This window comes from Antechinus flavipes, chromosome 1 (genome assembly GCF_016432865.1).
Source record: "Antechinus flavipes isolate AdamAnt ecotype Samford, QLD, Australia chromosome 1, AdamAnt_v2, whole genome shotgun sequence".
NCBI lineage: Eukaryota > Metazoa > Chordata > Mammalia > Dasyuromorphia > Dasyuridae > Antechinus > Antechinus flavipes.
Genome location: NC_067398.1, coordinates 720,703,993 through 720,725,963, shown reverse-complemented (window position 1 = coordinate 720,725,963; position 21,971 = coordinate 720,703,993). Strand labels below are relative to the sequence as shown.

General features: G+C 57.3%; 1 protein-coding gene across 1 annotated transcript in view; it reads right to left on the bottom strand.

Annotated features, from left to right (window-relative positions):
- Positions 1-21,971, bottom strand: part of PI4KA (phosphatidylinositol 4-kinase alpha) — an 87,382-nt gene that overhangs the window by 14,592 nt on the left and 50,819 nt on the right. The window contains exons 20-34 of the mRNA XM_051973273.1: positions 18,682-18,790; positions 18,358-18,494; positions 17,977-18,110; positions 17,746-17,828; positions 11,943-12,013; positions 11,395-11,519; positions 10,128-10,209; positions 9,565-9,648; positions 8,867-8,956; positions 4,757-4,876; positions 3,928-4,020; positions 2,420-2,576; positions 2,032-2,159; positions 1,225-1,383; positions 695-846 (exon numbers count right to left, since the gene is read on the bottom strand). Coding sequence (XP_051829233.1) covers positions 695-846; positions 1,225-1,383; positions 2,032-2,159; positions 2,420-2,576; positions 3,928-4,020; positions 4,757-4,876; positions 8,867-8,956; positions 9,565-9,648; positions 10,128-10,209; positions 11,395-11,519; positions 11,943-12,013; positions 17,746-17,828; positions 17,977-18,110; positions 18,358-18,494; positions 18,682-18,790 — 1,724 coding nt within the window. The remainder of the gene's footprint in view (positions 1-694; positions 847-1,224; positions 1,384-2,031; positions 2,160-2,419; positions 2,577-3,927; positions 4,021-4,756; positions 4,877-8,866; positions 8,957-9,564; positions 9,649-10,127; positions 10,210-11,394; positions 11,520-11,942; positions 12,014-17,745; positions 17,829-17,976; positions 18,111-18,357; positions 18,495-18,681; positions 18,791-21,971) is intronic.

Genomic DNA, 21,971 nt, shown 5'->3' with positions numbered 1-21,971 from the left:
GGGCCACTGGGAGGCGCAGGGAGCCTCAGAAGGCCCAAACCCCACCCAGGGCGCTTCCTTCTGCCCAGGTCATTTCCTATTTCCAGGCCTCTGTTTCCCCATCTGTAAAATGGGGCTGCCCTGTGTTGTGTCCCAGCCTTCTGAGGGTCACTAATAGGGAAGCACTCTGGCCACGAAGAGCTCCTCCAAAAGCAGGGCTAGAGGACTGCGGGGAGCACGGCACGCGGGTCCGAGGGGATCCAGGAGCGTCACTAAGACCGTCCCACTTACAAAGTGGAAGAACACGGACCCACTCCCCAATTACTGTTGGCTGGCAAGCGACACGGCAGCGCCCACCTGGGACCGAGCAAACGGGGCTTGAAAAGCCACTCCCCCGGGTCAGGACTCGGGGATCCACCAGCAGCTGTGCCGTCATGGGCCGCCCAGCAGGTGGCAGGCAGAGCTCTGGCCCAGGGCAGCGGGAGGGGGGCTTGAGAGGACCGGCACGGGCCGGGGGACGCCTCGCTGGGGGACAGTCGGACAGTGACCTCTCCTTGATCCCCCTTAACCCCATCTGAAAAAGGGGGCGCCTGCTCGGCCCTCGCTGCTGCAGCCCCTCTCGCAGAGTAAGGAGCCTGAAGGGGAGGAGGCGGGGATCCCCCGGAGGGGGCGTCCCCAGAGCAGCGCCCTCCCCGGGGGCCCACGGGAGGCTCACTTGAAGCGGGGGCCGATGGCTGCCACGTGCCGGTTCATGCTGCCCTTGGTGCCCCCGATGTTGAGGGACATGGAGCGCTGGAGGAGGCTGGAGAAGATTTCCACCTGGTCGGAGCTGCAGTACTTGGCGATTTCAAACCTCTGCACCAGGAACTGTGGGAGGAGGACACAGGCCCCGGGATGGAGCCGCCTGGCCCTGCCCGGCCTCGCCCCCTGGCCCTGCCCGGCCTCGCCCCCTGGCCCTGCCCGGCCTCGCCCCCTGGGCCAGCTTTTCCAGCTTTGTCTCACACCCCAACCAAGGAGGCGGCTTTCTGCCCCCGGGGCCTGTTCTGGCCACCCTCCCACTGTTAAGTTCTGACCCAGGCCCACCCCCCTTCAGGCCCCTCCCGGTTCCCTCTCCTGGGATCCTGAGCCTCACAACTGCCAGTGTGTGTGTGTCTCAGTCCCAGGAGGTGCTGCCGGGAGTGGGGTCTGACGCCCTCGGCCCCCTCCCCCCCGCGGGGCTTGGAAGGGCGGGCCGGGGTCACTCACGTCAATCCAGATGTAGTGCGGCGTCACCTCGGGGGGGCACGGCTTGGGCTGGCTCACTTCGGAAGCCGCCAGCGGATCCGCTTCCTTCACCTCCACGGAAAAGAGCCCGTATTTCTGCTCCACCGTCATCTGCCAGGCGCCGGCCATCTCGCGCATGAACTGGAAGCACAAGGGCCCTGCTCAGAGTCCCGAGATGGAGCTGGGATCGGGGGGCCCTGCAGGGAACCCCGGGGCTCCACGTCGCCGCCTTGGTGGGCCCCGGCTCTGCCCCGGGAAGCCTGGGCCGGGCCCCGTGCGCAGCGGCCTCCCGGGACTGCCCGATGCCTCGAGCTGCCGTTGGATCCCACGGGCAGCGACCCTCTGGCCTCGGTTCTCTCCTCTGTGACCTCCAAGACCCTTCCCGCTCCAAATGTGAGCCCTGAGGAAGCCCTGAGGGGGGGAGCAGGAGCCCCAGCAACCCCCCAAGCCTGCAAGGAGGTCCAGGACAAGCTGTATCCCCATGAGGGCGAGCCCACTGCCCGCTCCTCCTAACGGCGGCCCTGGGGGAAGGGGGGCCAGGAAAGGAGGGGAGAGGGCTTCCTGGCCAGGCTCTGGCCTTCGCTCTCCAAGAGGAGCGGTGACCGTCACCACGTCGTGTCCAGCGGGGGCCGGTCAGATCCTCGGCCCCCGGTGGGACACACACAGGCCCCGGGAACGTCAGGGAGGGCGCCCTAACTTGGCGTCTCTCCCATTTCCTTGGAGCTGCCTCAGTTCTGCACGGCCCCTCCCCCGCCACGCCGGGGCCAGCTTAACGGCGGATCTCCTTACCGGCACTTCCACGCCGTTCTTGCCCGCGAGCAGCCACTCCCAGCACGCGATGGCCGTCTCCATGCCGTGCTCGTTGAACATTCGGAGGGGGCCCCAGCACAAGTGGTGCAGGAGCTGAGGGTCACAGTCTAAAGCCAGAGAGACACAGAGCTGGGGGCGGCACCCAAGGGGCTCGGGGGCAGAGCAGAGACGGAGCACTGAGACTGAGGCGCTAAGTGTACCCCCTCCCCCCCAGGTGCTGCTGCCACAGTGACTGCAGCCCCCTCTGTGTGAGGAGGAGGAGGAAGAAGAGGAGGAGGAGGAGGAGGAGGCATGTCAGAGGGCATCTGCTCCTGGCCGGGGTCTCCCATAGGGGGGGATCCGGGGGCAGAATGCCTCGGAGTCCTACCTGGGATGCTGATCAGCATGGCCGTCAGCTTGAACATGGCCTGCGTGTAGTCCTGGGCCTTGTGCAAGTCCAAGGCTGTGTTGAGCTGTTGGACCATCAGCTTTTTGAGGTCGGACGTGTGGCCCGTGCTGTCGGAGAACTGGATCATCCCGTAGACCTGCAGGGACACAGGACACGTCAGGAGCGCTCCGTTTCGGAGCCGGGGCGGGCGGAATCCCACCCTGAGCCGAGCAGCTGAGGGACGCCTCGGTTTCTCTCTCCGTGAGCCCCCTACGTTTTCGCTCTTGCAGGAAAACGCACCCAGAGGGAGAAGTACGGGGACCGGACGTGGAGCGCCGCGCTCTCCGTGCTTTTTGTCGGTTTGCTTTTTTCCTTCTCACGGTTTTTTCCCTTTTGATCTAATTTTCCTCGTACAACACGACAAATGGGAATACGCTTGGAAGGATGGCTCACCAGTAATGAACTGAACCAGCTACGGCCAGAGAAAGAACTCTGGGAGATGACTAGGAACCGCTCCATAGAATTCCCAATCCCTCGATTTTTTCCACCTGCATTTTGGATTTCCTTCACAGGCTATTTCAGAGTCCGCTTCTTTTTGTACAGCAAAATAACGGTTTGATCATGTGTATTTATTGTGCATCTAATTTATACTTTAATATATGGTCATCCTGCCATCTAGGGGAGGGGGTGGGGGGAAGGAAGGGAAAAGTTGGAACAAGAGGTTTGGCAACTGTCAATGCTGTAAAATTACCCGTACATACAACTTGTAAATAAAAAGCTATTTAAAAAAAAAAAAAAGGGATGGCTCGCATTTCACCGCTATCAGAGGGCTGGTATCCTGGCGGAGGGAGGGGGGAGGAGAGAAATGTGGAAGCCAAAGGCTTACGGAAATCAGTGTCCAGAACTATCGTTACAGGTATTTGGGAAAAGAAAGTACTACTGGAAATTTTTTAAAAGGCGCGACTCCCGAGCGGAGGCAGGGGCTTGGCTGCCAGGCCTTTCCATACAAGAAGCCCTTAGAGTGGAGCTCGCCGCAGACCTCAGCGCCACGCCGAAGGGTCTGAGGAAGCAGATGGCGGCCCGGGCTGAGGAGCGTGAGGCCGAGGTCAAAGGCCGCCACTCCTTCCTCTATCAGTCGAGGCGGAAATGGCACCGTGTGGCGCAGGGGCCTCTGGGGCTCGGGGGGCCACCCTGGGAAGTGCCCGGACCACGGAATGGACACTCAAAGAGCTGGCACAGTGGGCACGAGGGGCAGACTCTCCAGCTTATCCACGTTCCCCCAGGGGGCCTGGGAGGCCTCGGGCCTTGCAAGGGCACTCTTAGCCTGATGCGATGGAGCCAGCTGCAGGGATAGTACTAAGGCCCAGGGCTGATCACCTTCCTCCCCTGGGGCTCCGACTGCTGTCCGAGGGACAAATGCCACCCATGCTCCCGGAGCATGGTGCCAGCTGGCTGGCATACCCCCTGGGCTCTCAGGGCCCTCTGGCTGCAGGGAGGGAGGGCATTACCTCGCCTGCGTAGCGGTTGCGCAAGTTCAGGGAGGCCATGAAGTTGGAGTAGTCTTTCTTCACGCACGCGGGCCGCTCTGTGAGCTGAGTGACCTGGAGATGGAGCAGAAACATCAGCCCGGCCCAGCGGGTCTGAGCACGTCTGGCCGGCCGCCCCGGAGGCTCTCCCAGGGGCCCCGGCCCTCGCTAGTTCCCCGCCGGCCTCGTGGACAATCCCCAAGCCCAGAGGCGGGACGAGCAGGGACACGCTGCAGGCGCGGGGGATGCCCCTGTTGAGCCGGACATGATGCGGAGAATGACAGGGAAAGAAGGCAGCGTGGTGCAGAGATCAGAGCACCATACTGGGAGTCAAAGTCCCAAACCATGTTCCTGGCTTTCCCCGTGACCAGTGACTCTTCCCAATGGGGCGCAGACCCCTGCTGGATCTGCCACAAAAGCACAGGCCTGACCGTGTCACCTCCTACTCAGTCAGCTGCTGTGGCTCCCTATGACCTCCAGGAGCAAATACAAAGTACTGTGGTTGGCCTTCCCCTCCCTTCCCCCGAATCTTTGGTCCCCCAGCTGTCCTACCAACAAGAGCCTCATCTCTCGGCTCGGAGCCCTTTCCCAGCTGCCCCTGTGCCTGGACCCTGACCTCCCCAGCTCCTTTAGGTCCCGACTAAATAGCCCACCCTGTTTGGCCGGGCAAGGCTGCCTGGCCCTGCCCACCCCACCCCAGCGCCTTCTCTCGGTCTGACTCCCATACATAGCAGGCTGTGAGCTAGCACATAGTAGGTGCTTAATAAATGCTTCACGCCTGGCCGACCGAGGGCAGCGCCCCAGCACTCACCCCCAGCGTCGTGTTCTGCCGGTTGTAACCAGCGAAGTGCAGGATGCTCTCGGTGGCCATGGCCAGGCCCGTGTGCTGGGACAAGCCTGACACCCAGTTCTGGTGCTTGTTCAGATATTCCTGAAAACGGAGGTCGGAGCGTTCAGTTAAAGGCGGAACGGGAAGGCCTTTCGCCAGCACAAGGCCAAGTGCGCCAGGCCCGAGGAGCCTGAAGCCGGCAGAGCCTGAATCAGCCGAACCTGCAGAGCTGGAACTCCAGCTGGGGCAGGCCAACAGTCGTGCTGCCCGGGCCCGAGTCAGGCCAGGAACGTGCAGGGCTCAGAGCAGGAGGGAAGCGAGCAGGCTTTACGCCCGCCTTCTGGGAACACAAAAACGGGTGGGGGGGGGGCAGCCTGAGCTGTCTGTGAGACGCCACAGTAAACGTTCATATGCTAACAAAATGGCCAAAAGATCCACGAGGGCATAAATTCAGTGCAGACGTACTCGTGGCCGTGGGCAGCAGCCATCTCTAACACGCGCCAACGTCAGAAACAGGCTGAAAGAATCGGAAACCGTTGCAAGGATTCCATTACAAAAAGGCTGCTACGGTAACAGACGCTCACGACACGAACCCAGGAGAAGAGAACGATTCCCCAAAATCGACCAGCAAAGTCTCAAAAGGAAAACAGCTTGGATATAAGTCCAACTATATTTCCTCAACGAGATGAAGCAAGAGTTTAAAAAAAAAAGATTTAAAAAACGAAACAAAGGCATTAGTCGAAAAAATGGAAAAGGAAATGGAAGAGGTCATAAAAGAAGTCTACGAAGACAGAGGGCCTGGGAAGCTTCTTAAAAGGAGGGAGACGAAAAGGAACATATTAGGGTGGAAAATGTGCTGAAGATGATGCGATAATGGGGGGACAGAAGAAGACTCTATAAATAAGGATGAAAGAGTGGAAGAGGAGGAGAAGACATTCGAATTGGCCTCTGCCGTCACCTAACACAGACACCTCACGGTGGGTACTGAAATGGGTGCTCTCTCCTCAGGGAAGCAGGAGGAAAAGGGAGAAAGGAGGTTGGGGCTAAGCTGCAGGTAGATTCAGAGGAAAATAAGGCTTAGATTTAGCATATAATATTTTTAACATACTTAACATATATTGGGTTACCTGCCATCTAGGGAAGGGGATGGGGGGAAGGCGGGGAAAATTTGGAACAAAAGGTTAAGCAAGGGTCAATGTTTGGAAAAATTACTCGTGCATATGCTTTGTAAATAAAAATCTATAACAAAAATAAATAAATAAAAGGAATTTTTTTTAAAAAGAAAGAAAATTAGGCCTAAACAAAACATACTAAGTGAATCTTGAAGATTGTTATTATTATTATTTTTTTTTTTGCTGAGGCAATTGGGATTAAGTGACTTGCCCAGGGTCATACAGCCAGGAAGTGGTGTGTCCAAGGCCAGATTTGAACACAGGTCCTCCTGACTTCAGGGCTGGTGCTCTGTCCCCTGCGCCACCTAACTGCTCCCAAGAGTATTTTTTAAAAAAAGAAAAAAAATAAGCCCCTATACTAGGATGTGGGGAGAGGAAAACAGAAGAGAAGCAGATTTCACTAACCCCAGAACATAGTAGCTAAAATGCTCCTTTTCTTTGACCAACCTCTTCTTTATAACGTGGGGGAAAGAAAGAAATAAAAATAAATGGATAAAAGAAGAGGATGGAGAAAGATCAACTACAATAATTACTATAGATTTCGATGGGACAAACTCCCTCATAAAATAGAAAAGAACCACATAATTGATCAAAAAATGGAATCAGACAATATGATGTTTATAACAAACACAGATTCAGAGTTAAAACAAGTTGCTGTGGCAGAATCCATAACGTTTTAGCTGAAGTAAAGAAGGTAACGGTAGCAAGCACGATCTCAGACGAGGCAAAAACAAAAACTGACTTCGCTAAGAGAGATAAACAATCTCTTTGAAAGGTGCCATAGACAGCGAATTGTCATCAACACTAACATTCGCACCAAATGGCAGAACATCTAAATACTTTATAGAATAATCTAAATGAGTTCCAGGGAGAAACAGTCAGTGAAAGTAGAATAGTGAGGAGAATCTTAACTGAGCCCTTTCACAGGATAAATATGCCCAAGAAGAATGAAGTTAAAGACTAGAAGAACATTTTAGAAAAATTAAATAGGATAAATCTTGGTAGAATAGCGAATGGGGAGAGAAAATTTTATGTATTTTCAGCTGTCAATGACACCTTCTGATCATTTTTACAATGTGAAAATCTTACAATGAATTTGGAAAAGCAGAAATATTAAACATTTATTGGGGATGCCCAATGCAATAAAAATTACAATCTAACAAGGAACATTGGAGAAAGGATTAAATTGGGAGATAATATAATTTGAAAAAATGAGTGTCAAAGAACAAGTTGTAGAAAAAATTGATAATTTCATAAAAGATAATAAAACGATGGGAAAAGATAACAAAATTTTTGTATGCCAAAGTCGTCCTTAGATCTCCAAATACTTTCATCAATACAACTGAAAAAGAACAAACCAATGAATTGGGTCTACCGTCAAAAAAAGTCTAAAAACCCAAAAATTTAAAAACTGCAGATATGAATCAGAAGAAATCAAAAGAATCAAAGAAGAGATTAACAGGTTAAAAGCAAAAAAAGTGAATAATCAAAACAAGAAGCCATTTCTTTGAAAAACTAATAAAAGACAAGCTGTTATCTAATTTGATTCTTAAAAAGAAAACCAAATTACCAGTATCAAAAATGAAAAGATAAATTCATAACAAATGAAGAAATAAAAGCAATTATAAGGAGCTATTTTTACCCCATTAAATAACAATAAAATTGACAATGCAAATAAAAAGAATAATAATTACAAAAGTATAAAATATCAACATTAGCAGAACAAGAAATAGAGACATCAAATAGCTCAATGTCAGCAAAATCAAAATGAACAAGTCAGAAATGAACCTTCTAGGAAAAACTGCCAAAACCAAATGAATTCACAAGAGAATCTCTGAAACATTTAAAGAATCAATTCAATGGTAGATAACTGCTAGGAAAAAATAGGAAAATAAGTCCTATCAGATTCTTTCTATCATACAAGTATAGCGTTAATACTGAAAGTAAGGGGTCAAAATAGAGAGGAAAAAAACTACAGATCAATATCTTTGATGAATGTGGAAGCAACATTTTTTTTTAATTTAAAAATTTTTTTTTAAAAATGGCTGTAAGATAAATTCTTTTTTTTTGTTTGTTTTTGTTAAGGCAATTGGGGTTAAGTGACTTGCCCAGAGTCACATAGCTAGAATGTGTTAAGTGTCTTGAAGCCAGATTTGAACTCAGATCCTCCTGACCTCAGGGCTGGTGCTCTATCCAGTGCACCCCACAGTTGCTCCCCGCATAATTTTTTTTTAAATGAGCAAGTAGTCTACAGCGATATATCCCTAAGATTGTACGGCAAGACCAGGTTGATTTTATACCAAGAATGAAAGGCTAGTTTTCATATCATGAAAACTATAAAAACACCATATTAATACCAAGAATAACAAATATCACTTATCAATAAATACAGAAAAAACTTTAAACAAGTTCCACACACACCCATGCTTTTAAAAATATACTGGAAAGCCCTGGAATAAGTAGAACTTTCCTTAATGAGACAGTAATATCTATCTGAAACCAAGAGCTAGTGCTATCTATCAAGTTAGAGATATTTCCAATAAGAGCAGAGATAAAGCAAGGACAGCCATTATCACCACTGCTGTTGAATCTGATGCTAGAAAATGGATAAGAAAAGGAAATTGGGAGAATGAGCATAAAAACAACCTTTTTGTAGAAATGATAAGTTTAGTTAAAAAACCATGGAGAGTCAACCCTAAAAGTAACTGAAACAACAGCTTCGGCGAAATGCCAAGATATAAAATAAATCCAGAGAAAGCCCGGCGTCAGCCTCACTGGACTCAGAGCGCCCCATCTCCACAACCCGGGGCTGCGGCGGCGAGGAACCCACACCGAGGAGCCTCATCCCCTGCGGCAGACCCCCGGCGGCCGACTGTTCACGTGTGATTCTGTGTGTGGATGGGCAGTTTCACACGCTCACCTGCAGGTGGGATTTGGTCACAGTCGGGGCCCATTTCATTGCCTCCTGGAGAATCATCTCGCAGCGCGCGGCAAAGTCCTTCACAATGTTCTAGAAAAGGATTTGGAATCTCAGTGATCTCTGGGGAGAGCACAGCGCCCTCCTCTGGCGGGTCAGAAGCGCTGCTCCAGCTCCAAGGGCTCAGGCCTGGCTCTGCAGGCTCTAGGCCCCTCCTTCAGGCTCCCCAGAGATGGGGACCCTGATGGTCAGCGGCCCCTCTCTCACCTGGTCCCCATCCCAGGAGGCCGGTGAGGGCAGCACTGGGGGCCGGCAGTCTGGAAAGAACCCCGGCCCAAGCGCTCGGCCTAAGCCCCAACAGGCCCGTGTCCTACAGGACGAGGAGCTCCCCGAGAGCTCAGTGGCCGACAGCTTTCCCACTCCTACGTGGTGAACTCACTCAGCGTTCCCACTTTCCAGAGGACAGCCCAAGGTCCTCTCCGGGACCTCCCTGCCAGAGAACGACCAGCTCTGGTCACACCCAGGGCAGGGGGCTTTCCTTGTCTCCATGGACACGCCGGAAACACTATGCGGAGATCAACGAGCTGGGGGAGCTCCCCACGGTGACCCCAGCTCCGACACCTGCCCCGAGGGGAGGGGGCTGAGCTCTGGGTGCCATAAACCAGAGGAGAGACGGCGGCCACGGCCGCAGCTGCGCTCACCTCTCGGGCTTCGCCGGTGTCGGGGACCGTGATGCGGTAGGGAGTGTCTGGAATGTCATAGTAAGGTTGGTCCTTGTGGATATCCTGGAAGGCAAAAAGCCCCCGATGTTCCCGGGCCCAATGAAGGCCTCTTCCCGAGCTGCCTTTAGAAGGCCCGGCTCCAGAAGGCGAAACCCCAAGTCTAATTAGAAACGGAATCACCAAGAAATGCAAAGTGTTGGGCTGGGGAGGGGGCGGGAAGAGCGCTCACTGGGGGGACCTTCGGCAAGGCTCTGGGCTCCTCCTGGCCATGGAGGCGCCACTCATGGCTGTCTCCGAGCTTCTCTCAGCTTTAGTATGCTTTCCAAGCTGCAGCTCCTCCCTGCTCACCCCTGTCTCCCCTTCCAGGATCCCAGGCTCACTGTACCCCCCAGCTCTGATTTATGGGATCCCGGGCTCACTGCTCCCCGGCTCTGATGTGCTCAGGTCCCTCCCGGTTTTCACACCCAAGTTCTCTTCGATGGCAGGGCCCAGAGCCTCCTCCGGGGGGACAGAGAGCCTGCGTGCCAGGCAGCCCCACTCACCGCGCTGAGGGACAGCGACAGAGTCTGCAGGATGTCCAGCATGGTCTTCAGCACAGTGCCGCTCCACAGCAAGTGGGGAAACCTGCGGGTGACCGTCCAGTCCAAGGCCTGAGTCTGGGCCCCGGACAGCTGCTGCTGCTGCAGCCCGTGGGCGAAGCCCCGTTCTTGCTGGAGGCCCCCAGCGGCCCAGCCCCGGACCCAGGCCCCACCACCACCACGAGCAGGCTGGGAGCAGACGGGGCCTGGGAGCTCCCCCTGCCACCCAGGGGGCTCAGAGTGCCAGCTCTGCCACGCCCCCGAAGGGGAGCCGTTCCTGGGCAAGACCTGCTTGCTCTTGGCTCCCAGCCTGGGAAGCCTGGAAATGGGGCAGCCGGGGCCAGCCCTAGAGGCGGGGCCCTTAGGCCCCATGCCAGCTGGGAGCCCCCAGTGGGGGGCCGTGGGGTCAGGCCCCCCAGGGGACATGTGCGCCTCTGCTCCGAGCTGCTCCCCGGTAATGGGCCCGTCCGGGTCAGATGTCTGCCCTCAGCCCAGATCACCTGCACGGTACTGGGGGGGAGGGGACTCTGGGCATTTTGGGAACCCGTGTGAGGGGGGAGGCCACATGACACCTTGTAAAAAACCATTCTAAAAAAGGTTGGGGGGGTTTGCCCAGTGCTGGGATCCAGGCCCGGGGGGCATCTGGGAGGCTGGCTGAAGGAAGGGGAGGGCGGCTGGCTCCAGGATCAAGGAGCTGCACAGGGAGATGGATTTCTCCTAACTCAAGGAGCTGCCTCCAAGTGGAGGGGCTGTGGTGGAACTGTCCCAGGGGCTCACGAGGAGACTGGAGGTCCACTGGGTGGGCAGGGGGTTCAGGGGACGCCTCTTGGATTAATGACATTTTGGTGCTGACTGTAGGGCCACAGACTACCGGAGGCCCAGGGTCTGCCCCCCTCGGCCCGCACCCCCCGGCCCAGAGAACGACGGGGACGAGACAGAGGTCCTTGCCCCTCCCGGGTGGAGAGACCGCACTCGGGAGCCACACAGGTTCGCGCCTGACCCCTGACATCTCTGGGCGGCCCCAGGCCCCCCAGCTTGCCGTAAGCCCAGGGAGCCCATTTCAAAAGGCTTCCTGCACTCTGGGGGGCCGCAGGTGGGCTGCCTCGGCTAGCCGGGAGGGCCTTCTGTGCCCTGAGCTGGGAGATGGCAGCGAGCCCCCCACTCCCTCCCATTTTGGGGGAGGGTCTCTTTCCTCATCCCCACCCTGGGGGAGGGGCCACCCGGGACGTACTTGTCGACCAGCCCGGACAGATACTTGTCGGCCACCCTGCGGATCCTCTTGTGGATGTGATTGAAGTTCACCAGCAGAAACTGGGCGTGACGCTCGAGCTCCTCCTCATTCTCCTTGGTTTTCGCCTGGATGGAGGCGAGGACAAAGGCCGTGAGCGCCCCCCGACCTCCAGGCCACGAACGTCACCCCAACCTCTAAGTCATGCACTTGGGATCCCTTGGCAGGGAGGGGGAAGCCAACGAGGCGTGCCAGGGCTGGGGGACTGTGGGAGGCACGGGCCCTCTGCTTCTGGGGAGGGCCTCTAAGAGCCCCCATTCTGGGAGCCCCTGTGGCCGCTGCCCCAGGAGCGTTCAGCACAGGGAGAGGCAGGACGGGCCAGAAGGACAGGCAGGGAACCCACAGCAGGGCTGGGAGGACAGGAGTGGTGCAAGTGGGGTCCCCTCCCCGGCCCCCCACACCGACGGGGGCGACAGGTCCGAGTGGCTCCCGGAAGGCCAGGATCAGCCGAGGAGCCGGGCCCAGGCTGGGGGCACGGGGGGTCCCCTCACCTTTTCGGCCATCATGTTGAGGAAAGCGTCGAAGACTTTGTCGGCCACGGCGATCACACACTGCATCATACCTGATGAGACAAGGGATCGGGCGGTGAAGGCGCCTGCGCCAAGTGAGTCAGGGAGGCGGTCGGGAGCCTCCTCTCGGCCCCAGGAGGCGGGCATCGGGGCAGCGACGCCCAGCACCCACGCCCATCCCCCGCCGGGGGCCCGGGCTCCGACCACCACAGCGGCTCAAGGGACACGACCCTGCCGGGGCGGGATCACCGGCTCCAGAACCTCCAGATCCCAGCAAACTTAGGGGAGCGCGGGACAGCCGACCTGTCAGATCTATTTTCGATAAAGCACGGATGGCCAAACGAGGCAGAGACCATCAGGAGATGCAGAACAGATTAATGGGATGACACTGAATTAAAAAGGTTGCGCACAAACAAAACTAATGCAATCGAGATAATAAAGAAAGCGGGAAAGCGGGGGACGTTTTTTAACAGAAGTTCTCTATCGAAGGCCTCAATTCTCAAATACAAAGAACGAAGTTAAATTTAGAGGAACATGAGTCGTTCCCCATGTGGGTCAATGGAAATGAACGGGCAATTTACGGAATAATAAATCAAAGCTATAGTCGTATCAATCGCCCTAAATGGCGACTGATTGGAAAAATGCACATTAAAATAACTGATAGCATCTCGTACCTATCAGATCCACCAATATGACAGGAAAGGAAAATGATCAATGTTGCAGGGGATGGTGGGAAAACGGGGACCCTAAGACACTGTGGGTGGAGTTGTGTACCGATCCAGTCATTCTGGAAAGGAACTTGGAACTCGACCTGGAAGCTCTAAAACTGTGCACATACCCTTTGACCCAGCGATACCCTCTTAGGCAAGATAGTTTACCCCAAGATAGTTTAGAAAAACAGGAAAAGGAGCGATATGTACAAAAGTACTTAGAGCAGCTCTTTTTATATTGGCAAAGAACTGGAAATGGAGGGCAATGGCTCAACGCTCCCGGAATACGACTGTGAAGGAACACTACCGTGCTGAAAGAAATAGGAGAAAGGACAGAGCACCAGCCGGGAAGTCAGGAGGACCTGAGTGCAAATCCGGCCTCAGATACTTAACACTTCCTGGCTGGGTGACCCTGGGCAAGTCACTTAACCCCAAATGCCTCAAGGGAAAAGAAAAGAAAAGAAAAAGAAAAAGAAAGACCTGGAAAGACGATACACTGACAGAGAGCAAAATAGGCAGACCACCCAAAAACACCGTACACAGTAAGAGCAATATGAGCCACCGTGACCGACTCGGTGCTTCTCGGCAATACAAAGATCCGAGACAGTTCTCAAGGATGCGTGAGGAAAAATGCTAGCTGTCCAGACTGGGCGTTTTTTTTTTTTTTTTTAAACTTTTTTTTTTTTGGGGGGGTCTATATATATATTTTTTGCAATATGGCTAACGTGGAAGTGTTTTGCACAAACGCACACGTAGATTCTATAACAAATCGCTTTTCTTCTCAAGGAAGGGGAAGGGGGAAAGATGTCAAAAATTGGTTTTACATGAAATTGGAAAAAAATACTTAAAAAAAAATTGCACACCTACCAAGATATGTGTATTTCCATGTTAGCTATAAACGTGTATTACCTTACTAACCCAGTATGTTCTGAGCAAACATATACGAAATAAGAACTACAAAAAATGAGAAAAATGAATATTTGAAATATATACTTTTTTTTGTTTTTGGCTGAGTCAATTGGGGTTAAGTGACTTGCCCAAGGTCACACAGCTAGATCTTTTCTTTTTTAATGATATAATTCTGAGTCCAATTTGCTGTTCAATTAACTATGCTCTACATCTTAGGAATAAACATATACGTATATACGTGTATATACACACATAATTATAGAACTAAATGCTACATATAACGATAAATACATGATACGATTATAGATTATATTACTACACACTCACACACACAAAACGGGACAAGTTCTAGAGCAAAGGTTTTTCTCCTTTTTTTCTATCTTGGAAATTCTGGTGAACCCCAGGGGGCTCTTCTCGGGATGACGTTTTTAAATACTCATTGGAAATTAAGCGTACGTTGAAATGTCGTTACCCAAAGTTCTTTTAAATGTGCAAGGAATCTAGTTCTTAACTCTTGCTGTCCGGGATGTTCGTGTAAATGCAGCTGAAATCTGGGCAGTAGCCTTTCTGCATGCATTTGGAGTTTGCCGTGGGGATGGACAGGCTGGGCTCTTTCCCAGAATCCTCCGAGTATTCTCAGGAGAGCATCCTGCACAAACAGGAAGGATCTTGCCATCCAGACTCAGTTCTCCAGAACAGGGCAAAAAGCCTTGGTGAAGGAGGATGAATACAGAGAGGACTGGCGAGACTTACATGAACTGATGCTGAGTGAAACGAGCAGAACCGGGAGATCCTTATATACCTCAACAACGATACTGTTTGAGGATGTATTCTGATGGAAGTGGATCTCTTCGATAAAGAGAGCTAATTCAGTTTCAATGGATCAAGGATGGACAGAAGCAGCTACACCCAAAGAAAGAACACTGGGAAATGAATATAAACTGCTTGCATTTTGGTTTTTCTTCCCGGGTTATTTCTACCTTCTGAATCCAATTCTCCCTGTGCAACAAGAGAACTGTTCGGTTCTGCACACGTATATTGTATCCAGGATATACTGTAACCTATTCAACATGTAAAGGACTGCTTGCCATCTGGGGGAGGGGGTGGAGGGAGGGAGGGGAAAAATCGGAACAGAAGTGAGTGCAAGGGATAATGCTGTAAAAAATTACCCTGGCATGGATTCTGTCAATAAAAAGTTATTTAGAAAAAAAAAAAGCCTTGGTGATCCAAACCCCTTTTCCCTTTAGAAATGGGATGTTGAGTAATTCTAATTCTTCAGGAGAACATTGAGATTAAACACGTTTCGTTACTTCCGGAAAATCTTGATTTCACCTAATGCTTTGTGAGTTTGTGATTCGGTCTCCAGCGTCTGGTTCGATGGTCAGTTCCGGGTCAACGCTGGATGGGTTTCCAAGGCTACCACGATCAGAATCTTCTCTCCCCTTCTCCCCCCCTCGCCTCAAGACCTGGGATTGGGCTTCCTCCATCATGACACTCACTCTTCCAATTCCATCTGCTAATTATGCAAACGATTTTGTTCAACTAGAGAACTGTGAACCCCAGGATCTCTCTCAAGCTTTCTCTGAACCCTGTGAAATAGGCAGAGAAGGGAATGAGCATCTATAGAGCACCTGCTGTACGCCAGGCCACATGTTGAGCACTGCGCACAAATGTTCTCTTATTTGCTCCTTCCAGCAAGGCTGGGAAGCAGAGGCTGATGTTTTGCCCATTTTGAGGTGAGGAAGCTGAGGCAATCGGAAGCAATTTGGCCAGGGTCCCTCGGCTCCTCTGGGCAGTAGCCTCGGTCTGTTCTCCCAAACCTGAGTGTGTATCTGGCCTCTCTGGCCACTTTCTCAGGCCGAGTCTCCTTTCTAGTGAGAAGCGAGTCTGGAACCAAAGGGGCCCTCGTGGGGCTGACGCGGCAGCCGTGGCGTGGTGCCCTGTGGGGGCGGGGGCTTCCTCGGACTGCGGCTCGGGGCTCTCATCGCACAGCACCCAGGGACACCGGGGCTTGCGAGTCTCCCCTCAGGCATTTCTGCCTCCGCTTTCTTCTGGCCTTCTGTCTCAGGTCTTATTCTTCCATTCTCTGGAGTGAGGGCGGCGCTTCCCGCTGCCTCGAGTACCCCGAGGGGCCCTTCGTCCCACTATTTAGAGGAAGCGTTGTCTGCGCGCTGGCTACAGGCTGCTGGACGCTCAGGTGACGGCGGTGCTTTTTAACTGCGGCTCGTGTCCGGGCAGAGACGGCGCTCAAGAGCCGCCGCCATCACCACGGTGGGGCGGACATACTGCCGACCAGCCCGCACGCGGTCCCCCCCCCCCCCCCCTCCCCCCCGAGCTGAGCCATCTGCCCCGGAGCTCCCCGAGGACGGATCCCTGGGGGGAAGTGCCGGGCTGGGAAAGGGCGCCCTCCCTGGGACAGGAGCAGCATTAGCGCCGCTCCCTCTTTTCCAGAGGAGGAAAAACAGAACTGCTACTGCTGGTGAAGGAAGAAGAGGGGGTGGGAAGGAGAGGGTGGGAAGGAGAAGAGAAGGGGTGGGGGCAGAAAGGGAGAAGGAGAAACAGAGAGAAAGAAAGAAACAGAGACAGAGACAGAGACAAGAGAGATGGGGGGAGGGGAGAGAGGCAGAAGGCCCGCATGGGGTGCTCGGTGGGGGGCCCCGCCCTGACTGGCAGCCCCTTTGATCCCCGGGCCCTGGGGGAGCGCAGCAGCTGCAGGCCCCCTCAGACTCTTGGAGCCTGGCACGGGGGCCCCACAGGCACCGCATTAGCCTCTTCAGGCCTTTCTGGGAAGATCAAAGGGGGCGGCCGGTTTAAGGGCACAGCTGTTTGGGCGATCACTTCCTGAAGGGCAGGGCCCCCTCGTTACAAATCCCAAGCCTTAAAGGGGCAGCAGAGGCAGGACAAGGCCGGGCCCTGGGGAGGGAGCCCTCGAGCTGGACGCCAGGGGCCTGCGCCGGCCTCCCCGAGCCAACTACAAATCCTTCTGCCTCTGGGGCTGCTGAGGCCCCGAATCCTTGGTGGGTCCGAGGGGGCACAGTGGGGGAGACCTTCTCCCAGCCCTCAGCACACAGGAAGCACTTAATAAAAGCTTTCTCACCCTGTCCTTCGGGGGGAGGAGGCAGCCTGGGCAGCTCTCCCTCTCCAGCCCCCAAGGAGGGTGGGGGCAGCCCTGGGAGGAGGAAACCCTCTCCATTAGCACAAGAAGAAGCAGCTCCTCTAGAGGGCAGCCTACTATGTGCCAGCTCCGAGCTGGGAGGTCCATATTGTGATCCCCCTCGACCCTCACCACAGGAAACCGAGGCGGAGGCAGCTCAGTGGCCTAGCAGGTCCCAGCACCAAAGCGCCCGTGGCTGAATGGGCCTCCTGGGCTTCGGGCCCTGTGCTCTGCCCACTGGGCCACCCAGCTGGCTCTGAGAATTTCTGAGCCGTGTCCCGAGGGCCTGGAGGCTCCGAGAAGGGACGGGCGGCCCTCCGTGCCCTGGGCTCCCGCTGCAGAGGAGAATTCGTCCCGGGGGGAGGAGGGCCACTCCCAGAGATGCCTCCCCAAGGTGCAAGAGCCATTTGGGGAGGACAGAGGGCCTGTGCAGGACTGGCAGCGGGCGGGCCGCCGAGACCCACGGGGCAAGGCCTGAGCCCTCGCCCGCTGCTCTCTGCCCGGCTCCGGCCCAGCCACTCGTGCCCCTGCCCTCACTTTGCAGCTGAGCGTCTACACTTCCGGGCAGGGAACCAGGTCATCCTCCACCCTCGAGCGGCTCAAAGTCCCAATCTTTGGCCGAGGATTGTGCGAAACCCAAACTCCTCGATGGGATGCCCGTGGAATCCCGCTCCCCAGTGTAGATGCGCGAGGGAGGCGGGGGAGGGGGGGAGGAGGGCCGCCCCAGCCCAATCCTGGTTTTGGCCATCCAGGGCCGCCAGGGGGCAGCGGGGCAGGACCGAGGGCTTCCTCCCAGGCTCGTCTGCGGCCTGCCCACTTCTGCTCCCAGGCCTCGGAGATGGCGCCCCCTGCAGAGATGGCCAAGGACGTCGGAGTGCCGTGGCTGCCATCGGGGCCCGGCTCCCCGTCCCGGCGCGATGACCCCGTGGGTCGGCTGGGAGCCACCACGCACCGAGGGCCCCCGGCCCGGAGCCCCCCACGGCATTCTGGGCGCAGCGAGGGGGCCGCTTACCGGACTTGTCCTTCTGAATGGCCTTGTCCTCGAAGTAGTAGAACATGACCTGGAAGCGGTCTGGGTCCGTGGAGCGCAGCACCCTGAGGGAGAGAGCGGTCGTGGCAGGCGGAGGCGGGGAGCACGAGCCCCGCGGGACAGCTGTGAGATCCGCCTCCCTCCTCAGGGGGTCTCCCAGCCCGATTCACCCTCCCTCCGCCCCCGCCCCCCATCGGCCCGGGACAGACGCACCTCATGTACTCCAGGCGGTAGACAGACAGCAGGTAGGTGGACATGGCGAAGTCCAGCTTGTTGATGAGGGCAGAGACTTCTGGGGGCGGGTCCAGCAGGTTGCTGATGGTGCCGCGGAGCTCGTTCAGCTCGGCCTGAGGAGACGGGAGCTGCAGCGGGGGGGCTCCCGGGCCGGGCGGCCCCTCCTCCAGAGCCCCCCCGCCACCATCCCGCCCTCGGCCCTGCCGTTCTAGAGGATGGCTGCGAGCCAGGCGGGTCCCGATGCTGGGGCTCGGGCTCTGGGCTGCAGCCCCCTCCCACCCCCTCCTGGCCAGAGTCGGCGTCCCCTTCAGTAAGGGGGAGGGGGAACAATGGGGGGCAGCAGGAGGAGCCCCCCCTTACCGGCGTGACGGTGTCGTTCTTCATGGCGGAGTTGTACTGGAGGACGGAGCGCAGGGGCTCCTTGCTGGGGAACGTGAGCAGGGGGGACTTGGTGGCGATCTCACAGACCCCCTCGTACCACTCCTCGGGCCACAGTCCTGTGGGTACCGAAGGGACATGGGGACACCTGGGGGGGCCGGGGCGCCTTCCTGCCCGGGCCGCTCCGCAAGGGCCCCCCGCCCCCTCAGAAGGAAGCTCTCCCCTCTCTGGGTCCCAGAAACGCGGCTGCCCGAGGCCGGCCCGGCCCCTCCTGGCCACAGGCGCCCCCCAGGCCCCCCTCCCTACCTGAGCCTTCCACGGCAAAGCCCATGAGAACCGAGTAGAGCCAGAAGTCCCGGAAGAGCTTCTGCAGCCTCGGCTTGGCCTTCTTGATGGGGAGCAGGCGCCTCGTGAGCTACGGGACACGGGGGGGAGGGGGTGAGAACGCCCGAGCACACGGGCTCCTGGGAGGGAGGGGGGTCCAGCACCCGCAGATGCTGCCAGTCACAAGAGGCGCCCCCTGCTGGGCCCCTCCCAGCCACAGGGGCCTGGCTTTGCCCACCTTCCCTTGCCGGCGGTCAGTCCAGATGCCCACGAGAAGGGAGCCCCGGCCCCTGGCACAGAACATCTAGGCCACGTTGCTCATTATATGGATAAGGAAACAGACCCGGTAGCGGGTCCAAGCCTCCCGACGTGACACGGGGCTGAGGTCAGACTCGCTCCGTGCGGTGTCTAATAAATGCTGGCCAGAACGGGGACCAGCACCAGCAGGAGATCTGTCGGAGAGCCCGCCCGGGGCCGGGCGCCCCCCTGCACAGGCCCATCTCCCCCGGGGGCCCCCAGACAATAAGCTCCGAGGGAGGAGAGGCCGGCGGCCACAGGCCTGGGCAGTACCAGAAACCTCGCCGTGGGAGGCCCCGGCCCAGACGGGCAGAGCCGGAGGCCTCCAAGAGCAGCCGGGCCGATGTCGGCCGGAGAGGAGGCGGCACCGCCCCATCACCGGGCACTCCCCCGCCTGCCCCCGGCAGCTCTGTGACCTGCACGCGGCCCTTGGCTGTCTGCGCCCTGGCACCGTTTGGTGAGCCGGGCAAGCCTCGAGCTCCTCTCCGGCTCAGGGAGTCCATGAGGTGCCAGCCCGGGAGGCGCCCCCAAGATTTCAGGCATCCCTGAGGAGCGTGGGGGGTGATGGCGGCAGTGGCCCCTCCCCAAAGAACCCTTCTGCTCGACGACCAAAGCCCTTCCACGTGCAGGGGTCTGGGTCCCCCTGCAGCCTCCATCTGAACCGCCCAGCTGGACCTCAGTTGTCCCACCTGTACAATGGGGACCCTAACCTCTGGTGGTTCAGAAGCGTTCCCTAAGGGCCAGGCCCGGGGGCAGGGCCGCCCTCGGGGGCTTCCTCCCCATTGGGGAAAACACCACATTCACCTGGATTAGGGCCGGGCTCCTCCCGACTCCCTCCCATCTCCCAGACCCTTCCCTTCTCTAGCGCTTTGGACATGAGGAAACCGAGGCAGACAGGGTGACGGGACTCGCCCAGGTCACCCAGCAGGGAGTGTCTGAGGCCGGATTCGAACCCAGGGGGAGGAGGGCACTCTGCCCTGTGGCACCTCCCAGCTGCCCGAGACAGAAAGGAAAAGCCGCCGTCATTGCGGATGACCCACGGACAGCCTCCGGGCAGGGGGCACAGCGGAGGCAAAGGCCCGGAGAGGCGGCCGGGCCGGCCTGGGAAGAGCTTCCAAAGTCCTGAGGGGTCAGGATTGTTCCCATGGGGCTGGGAGGTGACAGATTGGGGGAGAGAGACCCCAAAAAGTGAGTCGGGGCGCCAAGGGTGGGGCGGGGCCTGGCTCCCTGAGGCACTGCGGGCAGGCCCAGGGCAAACACGGGGGAGGCGGCTTTTTGCTGACAGAGGCAGTTGCCGGTGTTTGGTTTGGATCCTGTTTACCTTGGAAACTCTGCCCCAGCCCGGCCCCAAAGTTCACATTGAGACCGCACCGGCGCCTGAGGCTGCTCCTCTCGGCTCACGCTCTGCCAGCTCAGGGGCACCGAGGTAAGACTGGCTCCCCGTTGGCCCCCGGCACCTCCTCTGCCCCTACTATGCGCTGCTGTCCGTCCCCAGCACCTCCTCTGCCCCTACTATGGGCTGCTGTCTGTCCCCGGCACCTCCTCTGCCCCTACTATGCGCTGCTGTCCGTCCCCAGCACCTCCTCTGCCCCTACTGGGCACTCCAAGTGGGGGAGGGAGTTACCCATGGGGAAGTATGGGATGCCCCCGTCTCCTTCCCATGCAGGCCTGTCCTTCCCCTTAGGAGGGCAGGGCAGGGAAGGCCACAGGAGGACCCCCTTCACTGGGCGACTTGTGGCTGCAGGGACCCCCCGCCTCGGGCCTCAGTTTCCTCCTCCACACAATAAAAGGGGGGCTTGCTGGAAGGAGGGGGTCCCAGGCCGGTGCCCATTCGGAGGGGGCAGTCGGGGCCGAATCCCCAGGAGCTGGGAGGGAGTCTCGTTGGAAGGGACAAGGGGGGCTTGGGGCAGAGACTGGCCGGGCAGTGGGGGGCTGTTTTGTGTGGCTCCCAAAGCCCTTCCTAGTTCGGGGAGACGGCGCCTCACGGCTCTGCTCCTGGATCGGTCAGGGCCGCAGCTTCGGCCCCTCCCGAAGTCCCGGCTTCCTTCCCCCAAACAAACGCTTCCCAGCCGCTCCCGGGAATAAGGAATTAGAACTAAACTCCCCAGTGTGGGGGGCGCCGCTTCCCAGCCGCTCTGCTCCCTGCGCCGGACGGAGGGAGCCCTTCTGGACTCTGCCCGGCCGGGCCTGGGACGAGGGGCCGGCGGGGCCGGCGCAGGAGCGGCCTCTGGGGGTGGGAAAGCTCGGGGCCGCCTCGGCTCCCTGGGGATGCTTGGGGCAGGGCGGGGCCCGGCACACAGCAAGGGCCTACTACGGGCTCTAGGCTCCGGGTCACCTCCCCAGCCTTGGTTCCCTTCTCTGCCAGACGGGGGGAACACGCCCGCCTTCCTCCGAGGCTGAAGGAAAGGCCTGGGTTAAGCTGTGGGGGGCCCCCTCCCCCTGGCTGCCGCCCCCCAGGGCCTCTCAGCCCACAGCTTCCTCTCCCAAAGGGAAAAAGGCCCCTCAGGGCCCCCGCTGCCAAGTGGCCGAGGGGCCGAAGCAGCCCAGGCCCCCCCCCCCATCAGGTCCTCCCCACCAGAACAAGGCCTCGGGAGGCGCGGGGGCTGGGGGAGGGACGGCGGTCTCGGGCCCAGAAGGCCTTGCTGGCGACACTCCCTTGTGGCTGGAGCCTGGGTAACTGCGGCTGCCTCTGCGCCTGTTTCCTCAGCTACCAAGTGGGGGGGGGGGGCGTTCAGCAGCACCCCCTTCCAGGGGCCGGGCTCCGGAAACACAAAATCACCCGAGCTCGGAGCCGTCCCCTTCACAAGACACCGGCTTCTTGGAGCAGGCAGGGCGGGGGGGGCACAGCAGGCAGGGGCAGGACAGGAGGATCACAGGGAGCACAGTGAGCTGGAAAGATCAGGGGGAGCACAGCCCGGGCCGGGGCAGCTAGTCGGGCTCTCCTGGGTCCTGGGCTCAGGCAGACAGGGCGGGCG